Source organism: Cervus canadensis, chromosome 6 (genome assembly GCF_019320065.1).
Source record: "Cervus canadensis isolate Bull #8, Minnesota chromosome 6, ASM1932006v1, whole genome shotgun sequence".
Taxonomy (NCBI): domain Eukaryota; kingdom Metazoa; phylum Chordata; class Mammalia; order Artiodactyla; family Cervidae; genus Cervus; species Cervus canadensis.
Window position 1 is genome coordinate 18,787,009 of NC_057391.1, and position 14,601 is coordinate 18,801,609.

Here is a 14,601-nt window from a genome sequence, read left to right on the forward strand (position 1 = left end):
AGGGGTGATGGGTGGGCGCCGCTCCTGGATTGTGCCATCCCTGGATTGTGGGTAGAGAGTGGGGATCCTCAGGTGCATGGCTGGGACAGGAGGCACAATTAGGCAAGAAACAGATGTTCCCCACGGGGGGACATAAGGGACATCCCTGTGCCCCAGGAACCATCAGAAATAGGATGTACTAGCGTTCCAAAGAGGTGGGGACACAGCGCTGCTTCAGAGCGACGACAAGAGGGAGGTGACGTTCCCTAAGGTTCTTCCAGGTGCCGTGACCCAGGCAGGGGCCAGCTGGGATGCAGGAGAGGGGTGAAGGAGCCAACTGGGATGAAGGAGGAGATGATGAATGGGCAGCCACTACCAGGCACCAAAGATGGCTCCTGGTTTCTGGCCTGGGCATCTGCACCACTGTATCCACTAAGAAGACAGGCAAGAGGGGAGGTTGGAGTGGACAAGGCTGGAGACTCTTCTCATTTTGGACACGATGAGGGTGAGGTCCAAAGAGGCATCAAGTAGTGTGGGGCTTAAGGAGGTGGGGGCTGATTATACTATTTGGGTCCCACTGCAGTGAGATGGATACAGAGCATGGGGTGGGGGTGGGGCTGAGGTGGGAAGACAGCAGCCCCTAAGAAAACGGAAGAGAGAGAAGCAGAGATTTGGGCCCACGCCACCAGGGGCCCAACGTGGGATGACTGAGAAGATGAGCCAGCCAGGGACAGTGGGGAAAAGAGCAGAGAGCATGTGGTCGTGCAAACAAGTACGAAGCCCAGCAGGGAGTCATAACTGTCAGAGGCCAAGCAAGACAAGGAACCCACAGGACCCACTGGCTTTAGCGACAGAGGGCAGAGGTGACCTCAGACTCAGTAGGCTGAGAGAAGGGCAGATTTAGCAGCCAGAAACGATGCAAGTTGGTTGGATGGGGCGTTGGTTGGTTTTAGGAATTTGTCCATGAGAAAGAGGCAGAGAGCAGAAAAGATAGCAGCCGAAGCCGAATGATGGTGGATGGACAGACATTTCTAAGAAGGGAGAGAGGGAGCAGGTGTCAGTGCTAGTGGGAGGGCCCTGAGAGGAGGAGGCCTGAGGGGCCTGCAGACACGGGGCAGGGGGCCAGGAAGGAAAGGGGCCCTCAGTCCAGAGACAAAGGCCCCCAATTACAGCAGGAGGAAAGGGGGTACAGATAAAAGACATTTAGAGGTGTTCTAAGGCTGGGAGCTGAGTGTCACCTAAGAGGAGTCCCTCCTCTGTCGCCCACCCAGGGAGCCTCCATCAGAGGGGGCTGGACCCGTGGAAGCCCCGTGGCCATCAGCCTGTGCTCCCTGTGGGAAGGAGCGACGGGCAGGTTCTCCTAAGAGAGCCCAGGGTGGACCCCGGCGTCCCGCCCTACCTTCTCCTGGTACTGGCGCCGGGAGGAGTCCAGGGACTGGATGAGGGCGGTGGCATGGCCGATGAACATGGCGTAGCAGGTGGCACCCACAATCATGCTGAGCATGGTGAGCCAGACGTCCGACATGCCCACCGGGGCCTGCCGGCCATACCCGATGCACAGCATGTGGCTCATGGCCTTGAAGAGGGCGTAGGAGTACTGCTTCCCCCAGGAGTTGTTCTGTAGACAGAGGTACAGGTGGGCAGCTGGGGAAAGGGGTAGGCCAAGGAGACGCAGGCCCTTCTCTCCAGCGCCTAGAAAAGCCACACCCCTCCCCCCAGCCTCACTCCCAGAGGCTGAGGCCCAGGCTCCCAACCTTGTTGTCAGCTGAAAACCTTGGCTGCGGGGCGAGGAGGCTCACACTGGCAGCCCAGGGTGACCAAGAGAATCCCTCACTTAGGCCATTCTCTGGCAAGGTAGGGAGGGCAGGGCTCAGACCGGAAGTCCCAGCAAAGTGATGGGCTGAGCCTAGCCCCGGCCTGACGTCTCAGCCCCTGGGGCAGCCTGGAGTCTCCATAGTAGTCAGGACTCCAGGCTGGGCCACCCCGCTGTCCTGCACTTGCTGAAGCAGCTCCATCCCCCCTACCAAGCTACTGCCAAGTGAAGCCCATTTCCCCACTGACCTCAATTATAAAACCAGATATGCTTCCCCTGGGGGGACAAGCTTGGGCAGACTGAGCCAAAACCGCTGTCCTCATTTTGGGTGAGCAAAGTTACAGAGCTGCCTAGCTAAGGGGCCTCCTATGTGAACCCAGCCTGCATCCAGCCAGGGCTGCAGCCGCTTGTTACCCTCCCCCACCCCAAAGGTGGATGGTCTGAAACCCACACAAGGCTGGGGGCGGGAGGATGGAGAAAGGGAGCGAGGCTCCTGGCTATTTTTGTCTGCAAAGCCAGTCGGTGTCTCAAGGAAGGCTCAGTGTGGGAACACTGGGCTCGGAAGGGCCACCTCCTAAATTTGGTGCATGTGTGGGCCTGTCACCCACACACAGAGCAAACTGCCCCAAATAAGGGGGCTACCGGGTGGTGACACCCCACCTCCCCAGTTCTCTCTGCCCACAAGGCGGGTGTATTAGCATTGATGTGGAAATCAACCCTCATGCGTGACCCCCAAACTCTTGCCCAGAGCCCTAAGCACTTCCGAGGTCACCAAGATTGCTCCTAGCACCTGGAGGAAGGCACAGGAGCTGCCAAGTTCAAGGTCACTTGGGCCATCCTGGACAGAGCTGAGCTAGTCTTGGGGTTCTCAGTTCAGGCAAGGGTCCAGGTCTGCAGGGCTGATCTTCAGGGGTGGAGGGGCCCTGGGCTCCCAGCCTGGGGGACAGGGTTGCGGGGGGCAGCCCCCAGTTGCCTCCAACCAGGGCTTCCGGCCTTACTGCTGAGCCTCTGGGAACCCGGAAATTCGATCCATATGGCCAATTCATTTACACTTAGCTCATCAAAAGGCTGTTTTGTAAAGGCCTCTTTGATGCTGAAAGATGCCTCAGGGTTTCTTTCACCTCTTTCAAAGCCGGTTTTCCCACCCCTGGGGTCCCTAGAGACCAAACCAAACTAACTGGGATTGAGAGGAGGAAGCAAGGGTTCCCAGAGCCAGAGAAAGGCTCACAGGTCCCGGGGCTCCTCCACCCTGCCTGGGGCTCACCCTGTCCCTGGGAGGCTGTGGGACCCTGCCCCATGGCTCCTCTCAGCCACCCACAGGGTTGGAGGGGGAGGGAGGAGATCAGGCTCCATCTAACCTGCCTTCTCTGCTCAGGACCCCACGCGTGACCAGTGTGCGCGTCTGTGGGGCAGGGAATGGAGGGGGGTGAGAAAGGGCAAGGGGGCAGAAAGACAGCCCTGGGCTGCTGCTAGAGCAGAAAGTGGCAGCCACGTGGGATCTGGGAGGCTTTTAAAGGGTGTTCTGCCCCTGGGAGCAGACGTGTAAAAGGGCAGGAGCCACCAGCCCGGCCTTCTCGCACCTGGTATAATCTGAGGGCGGTCTGGACGTAGTCTCCCTGGTGCAGTCGGGGCCCTGGGGAAGCTGGGTGGAGGCTCGGTGGAAGCTGTAAGGTGGCAGAGGCAGCAGCAGAGAGGCGGGGGCGCTGCCCTAACCAGCACCCGGTGGAAGGTCCTACATGCTGGGACTCAAGGGCTCCACACCGGGGACCTGCTCTGGCCAGGGGCACCCTCCTCGATCCCCCTCCTCCCACATCCGGGCCGGGCGCTCACCACCATGTTGTTGATGGACACCCAGCAGTCGTCGGGGAAGTCCTGCAGCATGGGCACCAGGAACTGCAGACAGCCGTCCCAGTGGCAGAGCAGGAGCATCATGCCAATGAGGTTGACGATACGCACCACGGCACTCGCCAGGTCGTAGGTCATGTGAAAGATCTGCGGGCAGAGGGAGACAGTGGCCCAGTGGGCGGGGGCGGGGGTCTGGCCTGCTCCTGGACCCGGCAGATCCCGCAGTTGCTTGCAGCCCCCCGCTGCTCTGCACGCATGGGGTGGTGTGCCCAGCTTGGTGCATGCCCCGGCCGTGGCGAGGAGAGAAGGCAGGCGTCAGGCCAGGTGCTGGGAGAAGCAGCCTGCAGGCAGTGGGGCCCCAGAGGGATGCCATCTGGGATCCGCGTGGATGCGGAGCACCTCCCATGGGGCGTCCAGCTGCCCAGGCCAGACACATGAAGGGAGAGCCTGAGGGGTCCATGAGGCCCAAAGTGGGCAGAGAAGCTGCTTCCTCAGCTTTCATGGGCTGTGAGAACAACACGCAGAAGAGCCAGCCCACCGGAGGCTTCTCAGGGGACCACCGTGTGTGGTCAGGCCAGGCAAACGGTGTTTCCCTAAATCCGTCACTAGTCTCTCAGTAGACCCCAGGGAAAGCGGGCTCTGCCTAAGGCAGTCATGGAACTGAGGGGGAGCGGTATCGACACACAGGCTCCAAGTTCCCACAGTCCTTGATCCAAAACCCCACTCCTGCCCACTTCCTAGCTGTGTGACCTTGAGAAAGTCCCTGAACCTCTCTGATCCTTTTTGCCTCATCTGGAAAATGCAATATAACTTCTTACTTTGAGTGGGTTGTCAAAAAGATTAAATTATACATATAAAGTGCTTAGTACTAGGTATGGAAGTATTCAATAAATTGCAAACCATTATTAATTGATAAGTTGTTAATAATTAATCCTTCTGATGAGTTAATATGTATGAGAAGTAATGCTCTCCTGTACAGTTTAATAAAATACAGCAGCCTCAACCCCAGCCCATGTCAGCCTCAACCCCAGCCCACCTCAGCCCCTAGAGGGGCCCCAGGCCATCCACGGGTGGATGGCCACCCGTCTATCTCTATTCCTGTGGCTCCAAAGTGAGGGGCTGAAATGTGGCTGGGCAGGCCCGAGGGGCACATTCCAGCACCCCTGCCCCATCGCCTCCTCCCAGAGCTGCCTCTTGGTTCAGTTTCAGCAGGGGACAGAGGTGGAAGGAAGTCTAGAGGGAAGCTTCTGGAAGTTCTGACCTTGCCTCTGGCCTGGGAGACTTTGGGGGTGCCCCCACCCAGAGTTTTGGTCTCTCCATATTACTCCCAGGTAGACAGCCTTCCTGGAGAGGGGCTTTGGGCAAAAACTGTAGACTTGTCAAATGCCACAGAGAGCTAGTTCAAGTCCATTTCAGATGGGGGAATCTGAGACCTCCAGAAACAGACTCTAGATATTTCAACCCCTGGCTAGTGGTCTTTTAGCAACAGCCCTGTAGCTGGTGGTAGGAAATTCTGATACTTGAGACCTTAGTTTCACTTCCTTTTTAAAAAACAAATTATTATTTTCGGCTGTGGTGGGTCTTCGTTGCTGTGTGGGCCTTTTTCTCTAGTTGTGATGAGCAGGGGGCTATTCTCTGGTTGTGGTACTCGGGCTTCTTGCTGCAGTGGCTTCTCTTGTTGCGGAGCACAGGCTCCAGGTGCGCGGGCTTCAGTAGCTGCGGTACACAGGCTCAGTAGTCGTGGCTCCCAGGCTCCAGAGCACAGACTCATAGAGTTGTGGTACACGGGTTTAGCTGCTCCACAGCACGTGGTATCTTTCCAGACCAGGGATCGAACCTGTGTCTACTGCATTGGCAGGTGGATTCTTTACCACTGAGCTACCAGGGAAGCCTCTTAGTTTCCCCTTCTGAAATGTGGGCTTAGCCTGGGTCTTGGTCTGGAAAAACCGAAGATGAATACATCTTGTCCATCACCCCCTGGGTTGTGCCCACCTGTGACCCCCTTAGTAGCATGACTCTGGATGTACCAGCTGAAAAGATGAAACAGATCTTGGACAGTTTCATGAACGATGGCAGCTCTAGCTTGTCCCATCACCCCTTATATCCCTGGGACAGAGGAACAGTAACACTGTACCTGCCGGGAGGCACCCAGTCCCTCATTCATCATCTCTTTCAAACTCACAACACCACTTTGCTGAAGATGTTGTTAACCCATTTACACCCAGGCTCGGAGAAGTAAGAGGACTTGCCCTCAGTCATGGTGGCAACAGAAGAGGCAGATTCGAACCCAGGGCTACCTGCAAATTCTTAGACTGGTCCAGGGCAGAAAGGGTGGTTTTCAGTAACTACGTTTTGTAAATAAAGTGAAAGTGTTAGTTGCTCAGTTGTGTATGACTCTTTGTGACCCCATGGACTGTAGCCGCCAGACTCCTCTGTCCATGGGATTTCCCCGGCAAGAATATTGTAGTGGGGTGCCATTCCGTTCTCCAGCGGATCTTCCTGAGTCAGGGGATTGAACTCAGGTCTCCTGTATTGCAACCAGATTCTTAACCATCTGAGCCACCAGGGAAGCCCTACAATTCAAACCCAACGTGACCAAGTGATGTGGCCAGATCCACACTGTAAGCTGGACCTCAGGTGTCTCATCTTGGAAGCCTGGCACACAGTATAATACTGTAGACGGAGCTGTGTGCCCAGCAGCCTAGCCCCACTGGGGCCCATAATGCAGCCCCAGGGCTGTCAGCATGCCGTTGCCTGGCTGAACTGACACATTTCTGTGTAAGTAGAGGTGGGCACAGAGACAGGCAGGGCAGGCAGCTCCTAGGACCAGCGCCCCAGCTGCAGCTCTGAGGGAATATTCCACTTATGTCCCTTCAGTACCTGCTTAGGTAAACTCAGTAGCTCCATGACCCTGGACTCACTAACCTTTCACAGTCTTGGTTGACAGGGGTGACACCAGCTCCCCCACTCTGGGGGGATGGGGAGGGTGAGTGACATGGAGCCACCTAATCTCAGAGATGGCTAGCATTTGTTCTCACCTCCCACCACCCCTCAACTTCCCCTCAACTACAATAAAGCTATACATCTGCCCCCACTTCTCAGGGTTGTTCAAGAAATTAAACTGGCTAAGAAAGTGCTCTGGGCCATACAGAAATACATAGGCGGTAGAGTGGGGAGAGGATCATTATTACTAAGTTCTTTCATTTCCAACTCTTATGAACTGAACGTTTGTCTCTCCAAAATCCATACATTGAAGCCCTACACCTCAATGTGATGGTTTTAGGAAGTGGAGCCTTTGGGAGATGATTCGGTCATAAGGGTGGGGTCCCCATGAATGGAATTACTGCCTTTTTAAGAAGAGACATATGAGACAATATATGGCCACCTAAGGACACAGAAAGAGGATGGTTATCTACAAACCAGGAAGTGGACCCTTACCCCTTACCACAACTTGACTATGACAGCATTCTAATATCCTTCCAGCCTCCAGAACTGTGAAAAATAAATATTTGTTGTCTAAGCCCATCAGCCTGTGGTATCTTGTTCTAATAGCCTGAACCATATACTGCACTGAAGAAAGCCTTGGACCAATTTTAAAATACATCCCAGACTCTACAGCCTATGATAATGGCTTCTTCCTATGTCTTGCTTTGGGTCTTAAAGACCAGATCAAGGTTGGCACATTTTAATGCAATGTGTCTTTCCTTTTTCTATCATTCTGGTTTTTCTTCTCTTTGTAACTAATTTTCTTCCAAGATCACCTGTATGAGACCTTCTTCCAAGACCCTGTATAATCTTGCCTTTATCATGATCTTGGCAATGAGTGTGTAGAACAAGTGGCAGGGTCTCAGGAACTGAGAAGTGCTTAAGTGACAAAGGTGAAGGTGAGGAAGACAGTGATGGGGATGATAGGGGTCAGAGGTGCTATGAGTGTACACAGTGGCATTTGAAAAAGGCCCCACTCTGGGCTTCTCTGGTGGCTCAGACAGTGAAGAATCTGCCTGCAATGCAGGAGACCCAGGTTTGATCCCTGGGTTGAGAAGATCCCCTGGAGAAGGGATGGCTACCCACTCCAGTATTCTTGCCTGGAGAATTCCATGGACAGAGGAACCTGGCGGGCTACAGTGCACGGGGTCACAGAGAGTCAGACACGGCTGAGCAGCCGAGCATGCACACGCTGAGCAGACACGAGGAACTTGGCTTTGCAGGAGGAAAAAGGTGCTTTTCCTTCACGTGGCACAGACTCACGTGTCCTCATAAGAGAGACTGGTGGTGGTGGTGCTGGCAGCGTGCCTCGTATTGGCTGAAGGGTGCAGGTGCGAGGAGGTCCAGTAGGGGTGGGTAGTGAGAGTTTTGGTGGCGTGAGGGGCAATGTGGATGGCTCTCACACACTAAGCTAGGGGCACCAGCATGCAAAGTCTGAGCTTTCTGCAGAGAGTTGGGGGGGCACTTCCATTCAGTCTAGGAGGAGATCCCAGATAGTGGACACTCACCCCTCCCCCAACACTCCACAGCACCCAGGTATGGTTCCTGAGAGCAAGGCTGAACGTTGCTGGGAGAGGTTGCTAAACACTCGTGTGTCCCCACTGTGAGCTGGGGTCACAGGCCACCTGCAAGTCAGCTGCACTGTGCAAATATTTGTCTTGCTCTTTATACCTCATTAAAACCCCCGTTTATGATGTTGGTTCTGAGTCCAGGGGTTGAGTGTCTTCATTTTGAGGGCCCCACAAGGCTTGCTAGGCAGGTGGCCTGGGCAGTTCCCTCTCTAAGCCTAGCATGGCACTCGAGGGATGCTCCTACTCCTACTCCCTTCTGCATTTTCTGGACCACAGGGCAGCATGTGGTCCAGACAGGCAGGGCAACATGTCTCCCACCACCTCCCACAGTGGGCAAGTGCCTTCTCTGCTCTGAGCCTGTTTCCTCATGCCAGCTCCCAGGGCTGCCTCGGGGGTCAGCTGGCACACAGGAGGTACTCAGCACACGGTAGTTCCTTTCCTTCCATCTTTGCCCCAGCCCTCAAAACAAAGAGCTGATTTCCTCAGTCCTGGGGAGAGACCAGAAACTGGAGTTTCTGCCAAGGCCTCTTCTTGGTTGAGTTCCCTCCAGAGACTCATTTCCTCCTAGGGAAGAGAAAAAACCTTCTTCCTGTGTCTCCGGAACAAGTGACCACATTAAGGACAGCAGTCCAGGGCCAGAGAGAGTGGTTGGTGTGTGTGTTTCCTGGGTACCAACTGGAGGTGGCTGAGTTGAGCGTCACGCCAGGTCCCTTCCTGGGGCCTGTAGAGAGGACCCACGCCCACCCCCCAGGACCATGCTTCTGGGTCATCCTGAACTCCCGATTCTAAGAGAGGTAGAAAAATTGAGGCCCAAAAGGAGAAGAAACTCATCAGGGTTTGCACAGCCGCGCTGGCCTGACCTTCTGCCCCCAGCCCCTCCCACCACTCCAAAATGCTGCCGAGGGAAAGAAGAGGCTTCTGGGATGGGTCACTGGGGTGCTGGGCCCTGCAGGGGAACATCTGAAGGGGGGTAACCATGGTTTCTAACAATAGCCTCCGTGCCTATAACAAGCTCGCACCTCAGAGGGAGGGAAGAGGCTTGGCTGGGAGAGGTTTGGGAGGAGGATGCTGACCTAGATCACCCAGGATGGAGGCAGAGGCTGGCATCCTCTGAGACAATCGCCTACGCCTGCCAAGACCCTCCACCTGCCCTGACTCCTAAGAGCGGCTACACTAACATTCCGGAACTCTGGACTGGGAGGTTGGCCTGGCCTGGGCTGGGCTGGGGGAGGGATCTGAAGGCTGAGGGTCGGGAACCCAGCCTCTCAGCAGCTTTTCCCTCCCCACAGGAGGCCAACTCCCCAGCCCCCACCCAGGGCCAAGACCATATCCTCAGGACACCAGCTAACATGATCCTTGCCGAGGCAGGTTGGAGGGGGGCTGAGACCCAGCCTCTGAGAACATCAGAGCACATATGACAGTTGGGGAAACTGAAGTCCAAAGAATGGAAGAGATTCATGTGAGTTACAGTCTGAGGAGGAGACGGAGCAGTCTTCTCTGTGAAATACCTCCTTCCTCAGTTCAGCCTGAGACTGGAGGCCTCAGAGGGCCTCCCTGCTGATTCCTCCCAGCCAAAGGACTTGGGTAGGCTACTGAGAATCTGGAATCAGGGCTCCTGGGGCCAGCTGGGAAACCCCAATCCAATCCCAGGGGTTCAGTGGGAGCCCTTGGCTAGACAGTGTGCCTGGCAGCCACCAACTCAAAGTAATTTCCTTCCCAGCTGGTCGGCAAGATAAGGGTGTGTGTGTGGACGGAGAGGGGGTGGGGCAGGGAGTCTTCCATCTGGCCTCCCAGGATCTCCCTTCCTGCCCATGAGAGGAGGTAACGTTGTCCAGTTCCAGCCCCGACCTGGGGCTTTTGTCCAGGGTCAGAGCCTGCCTGGCCAGATTTGGGTAGCCCAGAGGGGAAACAGGCCAGAGGGGTGGTGGGGACAGTGAAAGGGGTGCTTAGGGCCCATCCACGGGCCCACCCTGCCCATCCACTGGCGACTCAGCCAACTCTCCCCAGAATACATGGTCCCCAGGGCCATGGTGAGAAGCAAGGTTCGGCCCCAGGGGTCTAGGGCCTGGAGACATGGACTGATGTCAGAGAAGGGAAAGAGCAACGCCTCTGCTTTATTCCCCCTGTATTCCACAACATGTGGAATCTTAGTTCCCTGACCAGGGATGGAACCACACCCCCTGCATCTCTGCCCTGGGAGTGTAGAATTTTAACTACTGGACCGCCAGGGAAGTCCTGACTCCTCTGCTTTTAAACCGCAGACCACAAGACACACAGAACTTCTGGGGTTTCTTGGGGACTCAGGGGCCCCACATGGTTCTGAATTTCCTCCTGGGACAGAAACCAAGAGACAAGCCCATCAGGACATTCCAGGAGGTTCACCTCCATCTTCCCTCTGCAGCCACTCAGAGCTGCTCTGGTCACCACTACCCTGACCCCCACAGGCACTGTCCCCTCTTAGCCCTGAGTTCAGACCCACGTGCCAACCCCTCTCTGCACCATGTCCCCCAAGTTCCTCAAACCCAAACTGTCCCCCCTCCACTGCCTGCCTCCCCAGTCTGAGCTGGGAGTCTCTCCCAACAGAGGGAGCGGTAACAGACCCAGTCAGCCTCCTTGTGGGCTACCTGAGAACTTGGGAAGGGCAGAAAACCGGAGTCGGGAGACCTGGGTCAAAATCCTGCCACTGGGGCAGCTGACCCCTTCACCCTCAGTTTTTCCTGACAAATATGGATAATAAATCCCGCCCTGTTGACCTTGTCACCCAGGTGTGAGGAACCAATGAAACCATGGACAGAAAGTATTTGAGAAGAGTAAACACCTTGTAGAAGCCGGGGGGTTACAAGAAAATTGAGTGGGGAGGGGCGTCTATTAAACAGTTCACTGCACCTGGCTTCACACCAAGGGTTTTGCAAACATTATCTCTTTTATTCCTCGCAACAATCCACTGAGGAAGGTATGACTTATTCCCACTTTGCAGATAAGAGACTGAGGCTCAGGGGTAAGGTTGCCTCTCTGTCAGTCAGCCAGGATTTTAATTCAGGTCTCACATGTGTCATCCTAACCCCAAAGCCCACACGCGTTTCACCATGCTCTGCAGGGACATGGACCACACTGCTGGGAGCCAAAAGCACTAACTGGACCTGATCCAGCTCTGCTAGAGGTCTGCTGTGTGACCTTGGACAAGCCATTGCTCCTTCTATCAGCAGAAATCATGCAAACTTTTCAGCCCAAAGAGAATTCCTGTCATGAAGGGATTCTGCCAGGCTGGTGTAGGCACTTCTGCAGCACAGGTGTTCACGACACCTCTGACCTCAATCTGCCAGTGCCCTGACCATCAGCCATGGGTGCTGCTGCCCAGGGCCCAGGCTGCTGCAGGGAGCGGGCAGGGGGTGGGGCTTGCTGTCCTGCGCATGGCACTTCCGTCCAATCACGCAGAGGTTCCAAAGACCAGGAGGCTAGCAGTGAGCCATGGCAAGACATGGTCCTCTGCAGAAGCTTCCCCAGGCGGGGGCCCACGCTGGACCCTGAGCCTGGTACCTCCAGGCTGGCCTGCCTGCTGCTGCCAGCCTATAGTCCTCTCTTGCTCCCACAGATGGCTGCATTCAGCCCACAGATGAGTTAGGTTTGTTCGGAATGGTTTTGGCCACTTATTTCTTTTACGATTTTTATTTAGTTTCTATAGCCAGTACTCTGCCCAGGGCCCCTAGCATCCCTTTACAGTTTGTGCTCACACGTCTCCAGGAAAGCACCAGGCTTGCATTTCCTACAGCCAGCACTCAAAGTTCTTTATCAGAGGTCTGGCTACAGGAAACCACTTTGCCTGCTAGCGCTGAGGGCTGTCAGTGCCCTGAACCAGTGACTGACTGGTGAAGGGATAGAAAATGTCCCACTCCTTTGCCCTGCCTGGGACAGCTCCCAGGTGTGCTGCTGCTGCTGTTGTTCAGTGACTAATTCAAGTCTGATTCTGTGACCCCATGGACTGCAGCATGCCAGGCTTCCCTGTCCTTCACCATCTCCCCAGGTTTGCTCAAACTCACGTCCATTGAGTCGATGATGCCATCCAACCCTCTCATCCTCTGCCACTGCTTCTGTTGCCTTCAAGTTGAGGTCTAGAGGTGTGCTGTATCCTGTCACAGAGCGTCCCCTGAGACTTAACTTGGTGTCACCCTTGTTTTGCTTCCTTCTTTCCTTTCTATTCCTTTCCTTCCTTCCCCTGTCCCACTTCTCCAATCTCTTACCAGATTTTCCTAGAAACACTTTCTCCCCACACACACACAAAAAGTCACCTTATACAAATCCTCACCTGAGGGTCTGCACCAGAAGAGCCCAATCTAAGATAGTTGTCAACAAAATTTGCACAAAAAGCCCCATTTCTGCTTCTTATGATAGATCTGTAGATCTAGAAACCCAGGGCCCATCCAATTTGGCTGCAGTAGCCAAAGGTGAGCAGAAGTGCCTGATATAGATGGAAGATATGTTCTCCAATTTTCTGCAGTCCACCACACTCCTTATTGTCCTTCAAATGGCCATTTTCATACCTTCTGCCAGGCTTATGAGTTTTCAGACCCCACAATAAAGTGCAGCGATTAACAAGGCAAGCTATGGTGTCGAGGTTTACCAATTAATAATTCTGTGACATTATATAAATCCCTTCATCTTTCTCTATTTCTTCATGTGAAAAATGAGTACTTACATGTACCTTTTTGGTACCTTCCATGCTTGTTAGAAACTTAAATGGGATACTGCCTGTAAAGTGACTTGTGTAGTATCTAGCACATGATAAGAAGTCAAGAAATTACTAATATTTGTCCTCTTGGAGGAGATGTGCCTACCACAATCCGACAGCCCACATCCAACTATTTGTTGGCCCCTCACTCCCCTGAGGTACCTCTTCCCTGAAGAGGTTTGGGTCTGAACACTCACCTCTTCCCACTGGTGAATATATCGAATGAGGCGGGAGAGACGCAAGAGGCGCAGGAGGCTGAGGATCTTGGTGAAACGGACAATGCGCAGGGCCCGGGCAGTCTTGTAGACCTCCGAGTCGATACGTGTCTCCACAATGAGGAAGATGTAGTCCACGGGGATGGAGGAGATGAAGTCCACCACGAACCAGCTCTTGAGGTACTTCATCTTAATCCTCTGTGGGTCGAGGATGATCTCTGTGTTGTCCTCCACCACGATCCCTGTGCGGAAGTTGAGGACCAAGTCGATGAGGAAGAACGTGTCCGACACCACATTGAAGACAATCCATGGTGTGGTGTTCTCATCCTTGAAGAAGGTGATGCCCACGGGAATGATGATCAGGTTTCCTACCATCAGCAGCAGCATGGTCAGGTCCCAGTAAAATCTGCCCAGAGATACACTGGTCAGTCATAGGAGGAGAGGGGGAATGAATGACAGACCCCAAAAGAAAGCTCAGAGAGAGCAAAGGTGGGAGAGAGAAGTCTTGAGAGATTCCAAAATCCTGCAGGAGATAGGTGCATGAGTACCAGGGCAAAATGTAGTGACGGGCATAGAGAGAGGGATGTCATCCTTAGGGATGCTTTCTGCCTGCCTCTCCATGAGCTCCCTGATGACAAGCCTCCTACTCCAATCCCTACACCCCAGTGAGAGGCTGAGAAGCAAACTAAATAATGACATCCAGAGAGAGGTGAGAGGCTGTTTTAGCAGCAGAAGTGGTTCACCCCGCACCACCCCCAGGCTCAGGCCAGGCTGCTCCATCCTCCCTGATGGTCAACTGTGGCTTGAGACAGGCTGGCAGTCAGACATGCCACAGACCGTGACCAGAGAACAGGGGAGGACCAGACACACAGCGGGAGTCTGGGAGACTGTGGGCGTGGGATCCAGTCCCAGCTCTGTCATTAACACTGTGTGACATCAGGCCGGTGCCCTCCCTACCCTGAGCCTGAGTCTCCCCACTGTGCAATGAGGGGTGGGGTCTGCACACTCAGTCCTATAATTCTGATCTGGCCTTCTCCCACACTGGCTCTTGGGGTTGGCGGGGGGCTGGGTGGGGGCAGGTCTCCCTTTAGTCTATTCCCTACAGTCAGAAAATCTCTGACCATCTCTCTCCCCTAGAGGTTTGCTTCTAACACAGTGGTCAGGAAGGTCAGTGATATCTTCAAATGCAGGCAGCGTGTTGTTGTTTTTTTTAATATATTTCAACAATTTCATTTTTTCCAACAAATAATTTATACTTAGCAAAGTAGCTATTTTTCATGTTCAAGTACACATGTAAATAAACACGGACTGCATAATCAATATATTAATCACAATAAAATATTACAAATATTTTCTGATTTTTTTCTTAAAAAGTTTCCTTTAAACATTATTTGGTAGAAGGTACATCCATTGTTTCAGTTAACTGGAAGTTTTTGTGATAAAAACTTCTTTAAACTTTTATGAGAG

At 54.0% G+C, this 14,601-nt stretch overlaps 1 protein-coding gene across 1 annotated transcript in view; it reads right to left on the minus strand.

Moving 5' to 3' along the window:
- HCN4 (hyperpolarization activated cyclic nucleotide gated potassium channel 4) overlaps positions 1-14,601 on the minus strand; it is a 49,304-nt gene that overhangs the window by 9,911 nt on the left and 24,792 nt on the right. Inside the window, exons 2-4 of the mRNA XM_043471018.1 lie at positions 13,117-13,540; positions 3,623-3,784; positions 1,379-1,597 (exon numbers count right to left, since the gene is read on the minus strand). Of these exons, the coding sequence (XP_043326953.1) occupies positions 1,379-1,597; positions 3,623-3,784; positions 13,117-13,540 (805 nt within the window). The remainder of the gene's footprint in view (positions 1-1,378; positions 1,598-3,622; positions 3,785-13,116; positions 13,541-14,601) is intronic.